The sequence below is a fragment of the Schistocerca serialis genome, chromosome 7 (genome assembly GCF_023864345.2).
Source record: "Schistocerca serialis cubense isolate TAMUIC-IGC-003099 chromosome 7, iqSchSeri2.2, whole genome shotgun sequence".
Lineage (NCBI taxonomy): Eukaryota > Metazoa > Arthropoda > Insecta > Orthoptera > Acrididae > Schistocerca > Schistocerca serialis.
This window is the reverse complement of record NC_064644.1, coordinates 530,561,737-530,578,471: the sequence shown is the minus strand read 5'-3', so window position 1 is coordinate 530,578,471 and position 16,735 is coordinate 530,561,737. Positions and strand designations below refer to the sequence as shown.

Below are 16,735 nucleotides of genomic sequence, written 5' to 3'. Positions count from 1 at the left end.
CACTGGTGGCCACAGGTAATGTCACAGACTTTTATGTGCGGAGTTGATAAGAGACTTTGAAGTAGAGTTATTGTTGGTGATTGATAGGTTGACTGTAATAACTGCTTCACAGTTCAAGACATGTAGATCCTTCCTCCACCTACTCTCCCACTTCATCATCAACTCTTTTGAATTGTACAAGTGGGATCTCTCTGTGCAGTACTTCTTCTATTCTTGTAACTTCTTGGCTTCAGTCCCACTTAATACCTATCTACCACATAACTCTATTCCATTTTCCATTAGTGGCTTGTTCCATATTCCTTTCATCAGTCCTGATTTATGCTACCTTTATTACTTTTCCGTTCCACCCTAATTCTCTCATATCTTCATTTTGTTTTTTTTTCTCCTCTAGATTCTTCATCATCCCCACTGATGTTTTCCCTTGCTCCCCACAGTTGTTCATTAATCTGTCCTGTGACTCTTTGCATATGCACCAGCCATGTCCATGTCCTACACATGAAACTATATGTGACACATTGTCATGATCTTGTAGATGGGACTGATGCTATATTTTATTTACTTTCATTCCATACTTACCAGTACAGTTCATAACAAATCATCATAAAGAAGATTTCTTCAGGCACTTAGGATACTTAAATTACTCCCTAATGCTATATGTGCTTAGTAATAATAATAATAATAATAATAATGGGTATAGAATCAACTAAGAAATTTAGAACTACAGTAATAAATGTAAAAAAATCTATATATGCTCTACATCCTTCTCTAGAGTACAGAATGGGGTTTTGTATTTTGGTGTAAAATCATTAAAAGGTTGCCAGCAGACACTAGGCATGAAATTTTATGTTCACAGACATTCAAAAATAAAGTATGGTAAAAGAAAACTAGCAACTCTTTCAATAATTATCAGAATACTTGACATGTAAATTTTAGTTAGCACTTAAGTTCATATTACACTAACAGACAATGGGTATCCGTCTCTGAAATTATGCATTATATAAATTCATAATATGAAGTACTCAGACAATTGAAAATCCAGGGTGCAATGTAACAATATTTTGAAAAGGAAAATTGCTACTCACCATATAGCAGAGATGCTGAGTTGCAGATAGGTACAACGAAATGACTGTCACAAATAAAGCTTTCAGCCAGTAAGGCCTTTGTCAAAAATAAATGACTCACACACACACACACACACACACACACACACACGCAAACGCATCTCACACACACACATGACTGCAGTCACAGGCAACTGAAACCACACTCAGTTGCCTGAGACTGCAGTAGTGTGTGTGAGTTGCATTTGCCTGAGAGAGAGAGAGAGAGAGAGAGAGAGAGAGAGAGAGAGAGAGAGTGTCATCTACTTCTCATGAAGGCCTTACTAACTGAAAGCTTTATTTGTGACAGTCTTTTTGTTGTGCCTATCAGTGACTCAGCACTCCTCTACATGGAGAGTAGCAACTTTCCTTTTCATAATATTGTAATATGAAGAATTAGTAGATGAAAACAGCAACTGAGTGAAGTAGAGGGCTCTTTCCAAAAAGAGCTGTTGCTTTTTTTTCTGGATTTAATTTCTATAAATAGCACTGTGAGGATATTATAACTAGTAGTGACTTGCTGTTAGTGCATTTTAGAGAAGTAGCCTGCAATAACTGCTTTTACCTTTTAATGTACAACTAGTCTCATTCCCTATTGCAGAAGATCACCTTCATGGTGAGATTTGTGGGACATGATGCAGACAGTGACTGAATGTAAGATTTCTTTAATTTCATTGTGCAAGCATTGTCCATCACTCTCCCTACACCCTAAAATATTTTCCTTTTCCAGAATCCTTATTTTTTTGATGAGTTCACACATCCTAGTTTTCAGTATTAAATTTGCAGATATGTTGTTAGGGCAATACACTTTTTTAAGTATTATCACGAAATTAAACAAAGCAATGGTGTTCAATAGCACTTGCCTGATAATAGTATGGAAGCATCAAAGTTATCACACCTGACACTCCAAAATAACCACAGAAGACAGTCATCAAAGATATCATACTAGCCATGGGAATGTTACGTTGTGGATTTGTGACTTCTTCCCCTGAAACAAGAGAGAGATACATAGCATACTGGAATAATTTTATTTTCTTTCTCTCTCTCTCTCTCTCTCCCCCTGTCATTAGCAAAAGTTAAACTTACCTGTTGAAGCAACACTGTCAAATCCAATAAAGGCTTGAAAATATATTGCTGCTCCTTTGAGTATCCCCAAAATTCCAAAAGGCATGAAACCACCCTTTCCTCCCTCAGTACCTTCAGGTACTTGGTTTTCTTGTATTTGCCAATTATTTATATCAGCTGAAACAAATAAATACCTAACTAAAAAATCATCCAATAACATAAAAACCATAAAATTATGAGAAGTAATTATGTCCACAAATTACAATCAGGAGGCCAAATTTTTTACATTGCTCATAGACACATACAAAAGGATGTCCTCCCAATGTCTATTGATGGTGCTAAACCTTTCATTTCCTGAATGAGATTTTCACTCTGCAGCAGAGTGTGCGGTGATATGAAACTTCCTGACAGATTAAAACTGTGTGCCAGACCGAGACTTGAACTCAGGACCTTTGCCTTTCACAGGCAAGTGTTCTACCAACTGAGCTACCCAAACATGAAGCAGTGAGCTTGGGTAGCTCAGATGGTAGAGCACTTGCCCACGAAAGGCGAAGGTTCTGAGTTCGAGTCTCAATCTGGCACACAATTTTAATCTGTCAGGAAGTCTCATTTCACCTCCTGTAGATAATTACTGGCCAACAATTCTGTCTCATAATTTTACAGTTGTCTCTAAATGAATTTTCCTTTTGATACCATAACATAAAAAGCATACAAAATACATGGCAGTTGTCTTATTTATTTGGTTCTGTCAACACACAACCAGCTGAATAATATAAGGGGAAGAGCAATAGCTTTTTCAAACAGCAGTTTTTTTTCATTGTATCTAAAAGTAGCTGCATTTAATCAGTTAGAACACAGATGTTTAGGGTAGCTGCCAGAAAACATTTGGAATCAATTAACTTCTAATTTAGATCAAAAGGAAAGAACAGGTAAGATGAAATGTCACAGAAATTCAGCAGAACAATAAAAATTTTCAGAAATAATAAAGATTGTTTTCTATTCAAATGACTGAGCTTAAACCTCTCAAGTCTCCATGAAAATTAAGCTATAGAATTTAATGAATAGACACATCTACATTCCACTGATGGAAAGTTCTTAGCAGAATATACTAAATAAGCAATAATTGTAAGAATATACAATTCTTTCTTTTATTTATTTATTTTAGAATAAGCAATAAAGTAATATAATAGTGATATACAACAGTAGATTCACCACTTTCTCCTCTGATTACAAGTTCTTCTTTTCCCTTGGAAATCGAAGACTTTGGTTTTAATAATTATGTCTTATAATTTTCTACTGAATTATTTGTGTCTCAAGCCTCTGCAATATTCATACTACACCAATGTGGTCCGCAGCTCGTGGTCGTGCGGTAGCATTCTCGCTTCCCACGCCCGGGTTCCCGGGTTCGATTCCCGGCGGGGTCAGGGATTTTCTCTGCCTCGTGATGACTGGGTGTTGTGTGCTGTCCTTAGGTTAGTTAGGTTTAAGTAGTTCTAAGTTCTAGGGGACTGATGACCATAGATGTTAAGTCCCATAGTGCTCAGAGCCATTTGAACCATTTGAACACCAATGTGTTCCCTGCTCCTGTTCCGTGTAATTTCTCACTTTATCAAGTTCCCTCATAACACCTCCTTTGCGTAGAAATCTTTTTCCATCCATCTATCATAACTTCTGTGCATTTTGATCCACATTACTGCTGTCTGCATGTTTACATCCAAAATTTTTGTTGTTATTGTGGTATTTAGTCCAAAGACTGGTTTGATATAATCCTTCATGCTGCTCTATCTTGCTCTGTGTGCAAGCCTCTTCATCTGTGAATAATTACTGCAACCTACATTCTGTTGAATCTGCTTACAGTATTTATCTCTTGGTCTTCCTCTATGAGTTTTACTCCCACACTTCCCTCCAATATTAAACTGGTGATCACTTTATGTCTGAGTATATATATATATATATATATATATATATATATATATATATAAAAATAAAAAAAACAAAGATGATGTGACTTACCAAATGAAAGTGCTGGCAGACACACAAACGAACACAAACATACACACAAAATTCAAGTTTTCGCAACAAACTGCTGCCTCATCAGGAAAGAGGGAAGGAGAGGGAAAGACGAAAGGATGTGGGTTTTAAGGGAGAGGGTAAGGAGTCATTCCAATCCCGGGAGCGGAAAGACTTACCTTAGGGGGAAAAAAGGACGGGTATACACTCGCACACACACACATATCCATCAGCACATACACAGACACAAGCAGACACACACACACACACACACACACATATATATATATATATATATATATATATATATATATATATATATATATATATATATATATATATATATATATATATATAGGGAAACATTCCACGTGGGACAAATATATCTAAAAACAAAGATGATGTGACTTACCAAATGAAAGCGCTGGCACGTCGATAGACACACAAACAAACACAAACATACACACAAAACTCAAGCTTTCACAACAAACTGTTCCCTCATAAGGAGTCATTCCAATCCCGGGAGTGGAAAGACTTACCTTAGGGGGAAAAAAGGACGGGTATACACTCGCACACACACACATATCCATCAGCACATACACAGACACAAGCAGACATTTGTAAAGACAAAGAGTTTGGGAAGAGATGTCAGTCGAGGCGGAAGTAAAGAGGCAAAGATGATGTTGAAAGACAGGTGAGGTATGAGCGGCGGCAACTTGAAATTAGCGGAGGTTGAGGCCTGGCGGATAACGAGAAGAGAGGATATACTGAAGGGCAAGTTCCCATCTCCGGAGTTCTGACAGGTTGGTGTTAGTGGGAAGTATCCAGATAACCCGGATGGTGTAACACTGTTCCAAGATGTGCTGGCCATGCACTAAGGCATGTTTAGCCACAGGGTGATCCTCATTACCAACAAACACTGTCTGCCTGTGTCCATTCATGTGAATGGACAGTTTGTTGCTGGTCATTCCCACATAGAAAGCTTCACAGTGTAGGCAGGTCAGTTGGTAAATCACGTGGGTGCTTTCACACGTGGCTCTGCCGTTGATCGTGTACACCTTCCGGGTTACAGGACTGGAGTAGGTGGTGGTGGGAGGGTACATTGGACAGGTTTTACACCGGGGGCGGTTACAAGGGGTTCTGGGTTTGAGGGGATGAGGAAGTGGCTCTGGTTAATTGCTTCTGTACCAGGTCGGGAGGGTAGTTGCGGGATGCGAAAGCTGTTTTCAGGTTGTTGGTGTAACGGTTCAGGGATTCCGGACGGGAGCAGATTCGTTTGCCACGAAGACCTAGGCTGTAGGAAAGGGACTGTTTGATGTGGAATGGGTGGCAGCTGTCATAATGGAGGTACTGTTGCTTGTTGGTGGGTTTGATGTGGACGGACGTGTGAAGCAGACCATTGGACAGTTGGAGGTCAACGTCAAGGAAAGTGGCATGGGATTTGGAGTAGGACCAGGTGAATCTGATGGAACCAAAGGAGTTGAGGTTGGAGAGGAAATTCTGGAGTTCTTCTTCACTGTGAGTCCAGATCATGAAGATGTCATCAATAAATCTGTACAAAACTTTGGGTTGGCAGGCCTGGGTAACCAAGAAGGCTTCCTCTAAGCGACCCATGAATAGGTTGGCATACGAGGGGGCCATCCTGGTACCCATGGCTGTTCCCTTTAATTGTTGGTATGTCTGGCCTTCAAAAGTGAAGAAGTTGTGGGTCAGGATGAAACTGGCTAAGGTAATGAGGAAAGAGGTTTTAGGTAGGGTGGCAGGTGATCGGCGTGAAAGGAAGTGCTCCATCGCAGTGAGGCCCTGGACGTGCGGAATATTTGTGTATAAGGAAGTGGCATCAATGGTTACAAGGATGGTTTCTGGGGGTAATAGATTGGGTAAGGATTCCAGGCTTTCGAGAAAGTGGTTGGTGTCTTTGATGAAGGATGGGAGACTGCATGTAATGGGTTGAAGGTGTTGATCTACGTAGGCAGAGATACGTTCTGTGGGGGCTTGGTAACCAGCTACAATGGGGCGGCCGGGATGATTGAGTTTGTGAATTTTAGGAAGAAGGTAGAAGGTAGGGGTGCGGGGTGTCGGTGGGGTCAGGAGGTTGATGGAGTCAGGGGAAAGGTTTTGTATGGAGCCTAAGGTTCTGAGGATTCCTTGAAGCTCCGCCTGGACATCAGGAATGGGATTACCTTGGCAAACTTTGTATGTGGTGTTGTCTGAAAGCTGACGCAGTCCCTCAGCCATATACTCCCGACGATCAAGAACCACAGTCGTGGAACCCTTGTCCGCCGGAAGAATGACGATGGATCGGTCAGCCTTCAGATCACGGATAGCTTGGGCTTCAGCAGTGGTGATTTTGGGAGTAGGATTAAGGTTTTTTAAGAAGGATTGAGAAGCAAGGCTGGAAGTCAGAAATTCCTGGAAGGTTTGGAGAGGGTGATTTTGAGGAAGAGGAGGTGCGTCCCGCTGTGACGGAGGACGGAACTGTTCCAGGCAGGGTTCAATTTGGATAGTGTCTTGGGGAGTTGGATCATTAGGAGTAGGATTAGGATCATTTTTCTACATGGCAAAGTGATATTTCCAGCAGAGAGTACGAGTGTAGGACAGTAAATCTTTGACGAGGACTGTTTGGTTGAATCTGGGAGTGGGGCTGAAGGTGAGGCCTTTGGATAGGACAGAGGTTTCGGATTGGGAGAGAGGTTTGGAGGAAAGGTTAACTACTGAATTCGGGTGTTGTGGTTCCAGATTGCGTTGATTGGAATTTTGAGGTTTTGGAGGGAGTGGAGCTGGAAGTGCGAGATTGAGTAGATGGGAGAGACTGGGTTTGTGAGCAATGAGAGGAGATTGAGGTTTGATGGAAAGCTTGTGAAGGGTGAGTGAGTTGCCTTTCCGGAGGTGGGAAACCAGGAGATTGGATTATTTTTTGAGGTGGAGGGTGGTATGCTGTTCTAATTTGCGGTTGGCCTGTAGGAGGATGCTTTGAACAGCCGGCATGGATGCGGGAGAGGAAAGATTGAGGACTTTTATTAAGGATAGGAATTGACGGGTGTGTTCGTTGGCTGAGTTGATGTGTAGGTGAAGGATTAGGTGGGTGAGGGCAATGGATTGTTCAGTTTGGAACTGGTATAGGGACTGATGGAAAGAAGGGTTGCAGCCAGAGATGGGAACTTTAAGTGTGAGGCCTTTGGAGGTAATGCCAAATGTCAGACAAGCCTGAGAAAATAAAATATGGGAGCGTAATCTGGCTAGGGCGAAGGCATGTTTGCAGAGGGAATGTAAATAAAACTTAATGGGGTCGTTGTGGGGGTGTTGTGAGGGTGACATGGTATTAGAAGGTGGAAAGTGTAACATGAGGCTGAAATGAAAATGAAAAAAATATATATATGGGGAGAGATAAAGGTGAACTAGAAAGCAACTGGAGATCTGGTGTGAAAAAAGGCGAAAAAGTGTTGGTTAAAGCTGGGCTGTGTTGATCCTGTTGTGAACTTGGGTTGGTAGACAACGATGAGCATAAAGGTTAGGTGGTTGTGTTACTGCCAAAACGCGTTAAAGTGTGGAGAAATTCGGGAAAATTTCGAGCGGCTAAAAATGATCAATGATGTGTGAAAAAACGGAAATGGAAATAAATCGAAAGTTATTTGTCTATTATATATATATAATTTTTTTAAGTTTATTTAGTGAACTGTTGGATTATATTTCTTTAGTTTGTCAACATTATATAAACCTTTCTACTGACTAGTATATGAGTCAATTAAATAGTATGCTTTTGGGTGTGGAGTATCCACTATCTTAAATGGTCCTGCATATTTCAGAAAAAATTTCTGCATTTCCTTTTTAAGATTAGAACCATGATGTTCTTCTTTTACCAACACAAGATTGTTTATTTCAAATGTTGAGTTTATTGCTGATGTATTATAATTTTGTAATCTTTTATCAGCTGATATACGCAATTGATTTTCTACTATTTTGTCCAAGTTAGCACTTTCTTCCTGTTGTACCTCTGGCCATTTGAAGTATTTTAATACTGGTTCCCCTATAAGTTTTCTTCATAATATTTCTATGGGAGACAATCCCATAGACAAATGGGATAGTTCATTCAAAACCATTTGAAATTCTGGCACTAATTTTGCCCAAGTTGTATGTCTTGGTGAACAGTAAGTTCTGCATAAATGTCCTATCTCCCTGATAACTCTTTCTCACAGATTCTATTTTGGATTATATTTTGATATCGTGACATGCCTTATGTTCTCCCAAGTTAAAAAACTCTTTAAATGATTGACTCACAAACTGTGAGCCATTATCCATTAATAAGCTCTTAGGTTTTCCTACCTCTACAGAATATTTGTGCATACAGTTTATAACTGTCTCTGTTTCAGCTTGTCTAATTGGATATAATGTAATATATTTACACCAACTCTCTAATATAATGTAAATATATCTGACACCTCCCTGACTCGATGATAATGGTCCATAAAAATCCAAAGCCGTTAAATCATGTAAAGTTCTAGGTATTATAGGATACATTGTGTAATGTGTTCCTTTATTATTTTCCTTCACCTTTTCACATGCCCGTAGTAATCTAACAACTTTCTTACCTAAGTGTTTAATACGATATCCTTATTGCAAAATGCCCACAACCTTTATGTATAAACCAAATTAAATAATTTTGTGCACCCTCAGGTACACATAATTTCCAATATGATGTATTTGTATTCTCTCTCCAAAACAACACTTGATTTATCACTGTCCAAAGTTTGTCTTTGAGGGTGGTAACTAATTTTTCTCATACTTAAACATTTTAAGATTTAACTCTTCTTTGTCTATTATTCCTTGCCTTATGCATGTTAGCTAATAAAGCTAACATACATAGTTCGTCTCTCGTATAGCTGATTTTCATAAAATTCATATTAAAAATCATTCCTGATCCAGCTGTTCTCTGAGAATTACTCATTCCTAACGGTAATCATCATAAAGCATCTGGCACACACTTTAATGTTCCCTTGATGTATACTATTTGTATCTGAAACTGTTGTAAAACAATACCCACCTCATGAGCCTCCTATGTAATAAGTGACTTTCCATTAAGAATATCGATGCTTGGTGATCTTTATAGAGAACGATATCTGAACCCCAAATCAGTGTTTCAAATTTCTTTAAGCTCCACACCACAGCAAGTAATTCTTTCTCTGTTGCTGTATAATTCAGATCACGTTTGTCTAGGCTGTGACCAGCAAAAGTAATAGTTTTATGTTCTCGCTCTTCTGGGTCCAATTTCCCTTGAAATACTTCTGCTGCTAGGCCATATTCTGATGCATCTGTTGTGATGCCAAATGGTTCAAAAAGACTCAGATGGTTTAAAATAGCAGCACTGACTAGAGTATCCTTTACTTCCTGGAATGCCTATTCTGCATTTTCATCCCATATCCATTTCGCCTTTTGCTTTGATACAGATAGTAGATACGGACTATTCATGACTTGTCCTTGTATATACCATCTATAAAATCCCACTAATCCTAACAATGAACATAGCTGTTTCACATTCTGCAGATGTGGACAGTCTTTAATCACTCTAATTCCTCTTATTCCAATGAGATGTCCCAAGAATTTTAGTTCCTCTCACCCAAAATGTGATTTAGCAAGCTTGATAGTTATTCCCTAGCTATAGAATTTCTCTGGTGCTCTTGCAAGTAAATCACAATGTTCCTCCCAGGTTTCTGAAACAATCAGTATATCATCTACATAAATCAAGAGCTCTTGTAACAACTTCCTCCATAATGCTTGATCTAATGCCCTTAAAAACACTGATACCGTACTGATATGTGTAATCCAAATGGTAAAACTTTAAACAGATATGTCTTTCTGTCATATAGAAATGCAGTATAAGGTCTAGATTCTTTAGCTAATTTTACCTGCCAGTACCCACCCACAAGGTTCAAAGAACTAAAATAATATGCTTTTGCAAAACGAGCACGTAGTCCATCTACGCATATGGGACGACATCTCTCCGGTTCAATGTGACGATTCAACTTTGTCGCATCTAGTACTAGATGCACACCTCCTGTTGCCTTTCTGACAACTAACAGTGGATTGTTGTAATGTTTGTACATCTTTCTATAACATTATTATCTAATATTGTATCTATTTCTTCCTGTACTTCCTGTTTTAAATTGATAGGTACAGAGTAAGGTCAACAGAAAAAAGGTCCCTTGCTTTTGATCTTAAAACTACACACATAATCTCCTATATTCACTGGTTTGTCTGGAAATACATCCAAATATCTGCATAATATTCCATATAGCTCTTCCTTTTGAGTAAGGGTTAACAGTTCCAATTCATAAGTCTTTGCATACAAATCAGTTTTATTTGCAGTTTGTTGTAGATTACTTACATCCTTCTCCATTGAACTCATATTCACTATTAACTGTAAATTATTTCTCCCATTTAGTCCTTGACATCAATCTGTCTCAGACAAGATCTCTTTATTATAGTTATCTAGATTGCACTTAAAAGAAATGCTCTGAAAGTCTTTTACCACTGCATATTTCATTAACCAATCTATTCCAAGTAATACTTGTGTATTTATTTTAGGGACTATTAACATGGTTTGTTCAAACACCAGTTGATCTATTTCAGATGTAATACTTGTTTCCCATTTCACTACATTGCTCTTAGTACCTGTAATACCTATAATATGTACTCCCGTAACAGGTAACTTATGAAATTCCTTTATTCTTCCACTTAACAGCCATTCCTCCAAAATCATTGATACTTTGCTTCCTGATTCAATGTAAATTTCCACTCCTTTATTTCCTATTCTTTACTGCTTTACCGACAGATAATGCCTACAGGAAAATTAAAGAGACCTTTGGAGAAAACAGAACGACTTGCATGAATAACAAGAGCTCAGATGGAAACCCAGTTCTAAGCAAACAAGGGAAAGCAGAAAGGTGGAAGGAGTATATAGAGGGTCTATACAAGGGCGATGTTCTTGAGGACAATATTATGGAAATGGAAGAGGATGTAGATGAATATGAAATGGGAGATATGATACTGCATGAAGAGTTTGACAGAGCACTGAAAGACCTAAGTCGAAACAAGGCCCAGGACTAGACAACATTCCATTAGAACTACTGATAACCTTGGGAGAGTCAGCCCTGACAAAACTCTACCACCTGGTGAGGAAGATGTATGAGACAGGTGAAATACCCTCAGACTTCAAGAAGAATATAATTCCAATCTCAAAGAAAGCAGGGGTTGACAGATGTGAAAATTACTGAGTTATCAGTTTAATAAGCCATGGTTGCAAAATACTAACACAAATTCTTTACAGATGAATGGAAAAACTTGTAGAAGCCAACCTCGGGAAAGATCAGTTTGGATTCTATAGAAATGTTGGAACATGTGAGGCAATACTGACCCTATGACTTATCTTAGGAAATAGGTTAAGGAAAGGCAAAAATACATTTGCAGCATTTGTAGACTTAGAGAAAGCTTTTGACGATGTTGAATGCAATACTCTATTTCAAATTCTGAAGGTGGCAGGGGTAAAATACAGGGAGCGAAAGGCTATTTACTATTTGTACAGAAACCAGATGGCAGTTATAAGAGTCGAGGGGCATGAAAGGGAAGCAGTGGTTGGGAAGGGAGTGAGACAGAGTTGTAGCCTTTCCCCAATGTTATTCAATCTGTATATTGGACAAGTAGTAAAGGAAACGAAAGAAAAATTCAGAGTAGGTATTAAAATCCATGGAGAAGAAATAAAAACTTTGAGGTTCGCTGATGCCATTGTAATTCTGTCAGAGACAGCAAAGGACTTGGAAGAGCAGTTGAACAGAATGGATAGTGTCTTGAAAGGAGGATATAAGATGAACATCAACAAAAGCAAAATGAGGATAATGGAATGTAGCCGAATTAAGTCGGGTGATGCTGAGGGAATTAGATTAGGAAATGAGACACTTAAAGTAGTAAAGGAGTTTTGCTATTTGGGGAGCAAAATAACTGATGATGGTCGAAGTAGAGAAGATATAAAATGTAGACTGGTAATGGCAAGGAAAGTGTTTCTGAAGAAAAGAAATTTGTTGACATTGAGTATAGATTTAAGTATCAGGAAGTTGTTTCTGAAAGTATTTGCATGGCGTGTAGTCATGTATGGAAGTGAAACATGGATGATAAATAGTTTGGACAAGAAGAGAGTAGAAGCTTTCAAAATGTGGTGCTACAGAAGAATGCTGAAGATTAGATGGGTATCACATAACTAATGAGGAGGTATTGAATAGAATTGGGGAGAAGAGGAGCTTGTGGCACAACTTAACTAGAAGATGGGATCGGTTGGTAGGACATGTTCTGAGGTATCAGGGAATCACCAATTTAGTATTGGAGGGCAGTGTGAAGGGTAAAAATCGTAGAGGGAGACCAAGAGATGAATACACTAAGCAGATTCGGAAGAATGTAAATGATGAAGAAGCTTGCACAGGATAGAGTAGCATGGAGAGCTGCATCAAACCAGTCTCAGAACTGAAGACCACAACAACAACAACATTTCCTATTCTTCCGATTACAATTGGTTTGCATTGCATTTTTTTCTAAATTTTCCTCTTCTGCAAGTAACCAATCGTTAATAGGTGATATTTTTCTATAAGTGACCATTTTACTTATATATGGGGCAAGTATTGTTCTGTGACATCCTGGATTCTGGCCCTTGACACAGGATTTTTCTCGTTTCCTATCCCATTGACCAGATACTGGTTGGAACTTACTTCAACAATAAGCTGATTTGCCCCATGTCATTATTTCGTTGTATATTTCTTTTTTGGTTTTGAGGTGTAAACACCTGCAAGTTCATGTTATCTACATCTACATCTGCATGGTTACTGTGCAGTTCACACTTAAGCTACTGGCAGAGGGTTTATCAAACCATGTTCATATTACTTGTGTACCATTCCACTCTCAAATGGCGCGTGGGAAAAAGGAACACCTAAATCTTTCCATTCGAGCTTTGATTTCTCTTATTTTATTATGTGATCATTTCTCCCTACATAGGTGGGTGTCAAAAAAATATTTACGCATTCAGAAGAGAAAGTTGGTGAGCAAAATTTCATAAGTAGATCTCGCCACAAAGAAAACTGCCTTTGTTTCAGTGACTGCCACCCCAACTTGTGTATCATATCACTCGCACTCTCACCCCTATTCCATGATAACACGAAACAAGCTGCCCTTCTTTGCACTTTTTTGATGTCCTCCGTCAATCCTACCTGGTAAGGATCCCACACCACACAGCAATATTCCAGCAGAGGATGGACAGGTGTAATATAGGCTGTCTCTTTAGTGGGTTTGTCGCATCTTCTAAGTGTTCTGCCAACAATGCACAGTCTTTGTTTCACCTTCCCCACAATATTATCTATATGTTCTTTCTGATTTAAGTTGCTGATAATTGTAATTCCTAGGTATTTAGTCGAATTGACAGCCCTTAGATTTGTGTGATTTATCGCATAGCCAAAATTCATCCGATTTCTTTTAGTATCCATGTGGATGACTTCGCACTTTTCTCTGTTTAGTGCTAATTGCCACTTTTCACACCATACAGAAATTCTCTCTAGATCATTTTGTAATTGGAACTGATCATCTGATGATTTTACTACATGGTAAATTACAGTCAATCTAATGGGGCTACTCAGATTATCACCTAGATCATTTATATAAATCAGGAACAGCAGAGGGCCTATGACACTACCTTTCAGAATGCCAGATATTACTTCTGTTCTACTCGATGATTTACCGTCTATCACTACAAACTGTGACCTCTCTGAGAGGAAATCATGAATCCAGTCACACAACTGAGACAATACTCCATATGCATGCAATATGATTAATAGTTGCTTGTGAGGAACAGTATCAAAAGCCTTCTGGAAACCTAGGAATATCAAATTGATCTGAGATCCCTTGTCGACAGCACTCATTACTTCACGGGAATAAAGAGCTAGCTGTGTTGCACAAGAACAATATTTTCTGAATGCCTGTTGGTTATGTATCAATAAGTCATTTTCTTCAAGGTGATTCATTATGTTTGAGTACAGTATTTGCTCCAAAATCCTACTCCAAATTGAGGTCAGTGATGTGGGTCTGTAATTCAATTGGTTACTCCTATTTCCTTTCTTGAATATTGGTGAGACTTGTGCTACTTTCCACTCTTTAGGAACAGACTTTTTGTCAAGTGAGCGGTTGTATATCATTGCTAAGAGAGGCGCTATTGCGTCTGCATACTCTGAGAGGAACCTGATTGGTATACCATCTGGACCCGAACACTTGCCTTTCTTAAGTGATTTGAGTTGTTTCACAACACCTAAGATATCTATTTTTATGTCACTCTTATTAACAGTTGTTCTGGTTTCAAATTCTGGAATATTTACTTTGTCTTCTTTTGTGAAGGAATTATAGAAAATTTTATTTAGTATCTCCGCTTTAGTGGCACCATCATCAGTAACATTTCCATCGCTATCGCGCAGTGACAGTATTGACTGTTTTTTGCCACTGGTGTATTTTACAAAAGACCAGAACCTCTTTGGGTTTTCTACCATATTTTGATACAATAATTCATTGTGGAAACTATTAAAAGCATCTCGCATTGACATCTGCACTAAATTTCGAGCTTCCGTGAAACTTAGCCAGTCTTGGGGATTTTGCGTTCTTCTGAATTTGGCATGCTTTTTTCATTGCTTCTGCAACAGTGTTCTGACGTGTTTTGTGTACCGTGGATCAGTCCCGTCTTTATTAACTTATGCGATATGAATCTATCTATTGCTGTCAATACCGTTTCTTTGAATTTGAGCTATATATGGTCTACACTTATATAATTAGCTTGGAAGGAATGGAGACTCTCTCTTAGGAAGGCATCAAGTGAATTTTTATCTGCTGTTTTAAACAGTTATATTTTGTGTTTATTTTTAGTGGCTCTGGTTGATATGGTTTCGAGCCTCTCTACAATGACCTTGTGTTCACTAATCCCTGTATCCATCATGACGCTCTCTATTCGATCAGGATTATCTGTCGTTAAGAGGTCAAGTGTGTTTTCACAACCATTTACAATTCGTATGGGCTCATGAACTAATTGTTCAAAGTAATTCTCAGAGAAAGCATTTAGTACAATTTCAGAAGATGTTTTCTGTCCACCATCGGCTTTGAACATGTATTTTCACCAGCAAATCAAGGCTAGATTGAAATCTCCACCAATTGTAACTGTATGAGTGGGGTACTTATTTGTGATGAGATTCAAGTTTTCTTTGAACCGTTCAGCTATTATATCATCTGAGTTGGGGGTTGGTAGAAGGTTCCAACTATTATTTTTGTACAGGTGTTGAGTATAACCTATACCCATAGTAATTTGCAGGACCTATGTATTTAAACTTCACTACAAGATAAACTACTACCAATAGACACAAACACACCACAACCTACTTTATTTAATCTATCCTTTCTGAACCCTGTTTGTGCCTCTGTAAAAATTTTGGCAGAATTTATCTCTGGCTTTAGCCAGCTTTCTGTTCCTATAACGATTTCAGCTTCAGTACTTTCTATCAGGGCTTGAAGCTCTGGTACTTTTCCAACACAGCTACAACAATTTACAACTACAATACTGACTGTTGCTTGGTCAATTCTCCTCATTTCTTTGCCCTGTACCCTTTGAGGTTGGAGCCCTTCTTGATCTTTCCCAAGACTGTCTAACCTAAAAAACTGCATAGTCCATGCCACACAGCCCCTGCTACCCATGTAGCTGCCTCCTGTTTGTAGTGGACACCTGACCTATTTAACAGAACCTGAAACCCTACCACCCTATGTCACAAGTCGAGGAATCTGCAGCTTACATGGTCGCAGAACCATCTGAGCCTCTGATTCAGACCCTCCACTCGGTTCTGTACCAAAGGTCCACAATCGATGATGTCGACGATGCTGCAGATGGTGAGCTCTGCCTTCATCTCAGTAGCAAGACTGGCAGTCTTCACCAACTCAGATAGCCACTGGGAACCAGAGAGAATCTCTTCCGATCCATAATGACACACATCATTAGTGCTGACATGAGCCACCACCTGCAGTTGGCTGCACCCTGTACCCTTCATGGCATCTGGAAGAACCCTTTCCACATCTTGGATGACTCCCCCCTGGTATGCACACAGAGTGCACATTGGCTTTCTTCTCATTCTTAGCTGCCAGATCCCTAAGGGGCTCCATCACCCAGCTAACATTGGAGTTCCCAATGACAAGTAATCCCACCCTCTTCACTTGTCCAGACCTCTCAGACTTGTTATCAGTCTGAATTCTTCCCCTTCTATGGTTATTGTGATTTAGAGCATTATCCATGCTGTGAACAATTTCATTACTGCTTACTCTACAATAATTGGATTCCTTTGTCCGCGGCAAGGAATTTGGAAAGGATTTGTTATTCCTATTCCCTGTATTTTGGTCATTCACTGAATAATTTTCATTTCTTTCAGTATGCAGTGTGTCTAAACCTTCAATAAATGTTAATAACTCATTCACGGTTTTCCACCCTCTATACAATATTCCTTGTTGAG

At 39.0% G+C, this 16,735-nt stretch overlaps 1 protein-coding gene across 1 annotated transcript in view; it reads right to left on the bottom strand.

Annotated features, from left to right (window-relative positions):
- The window catches only part of LOC126413211 (high affinity cationic amino acid transporter 1-like), a 181,879-nt gene that overhangs the window by 76,373 nt on the left and 88,771 nt on the right, over positions 1-16,735 (bottom strand). The window contains exons 13-14 of the mRNA XM_050083109.1: positions 2,187-2,342; positions 1,964-2,088 (exon numbers count right to left, since the gene is read on the bottom strand). Coding sequence (XP_049939066.1) covers positions 1,964-2,088; positions 2,187-2,342 — 281 coding nt within the window. The remainder of the gene's footprint in view (positions 1-1,963; positions 2,089-2,186; positions 2,343-16,735) is intronic.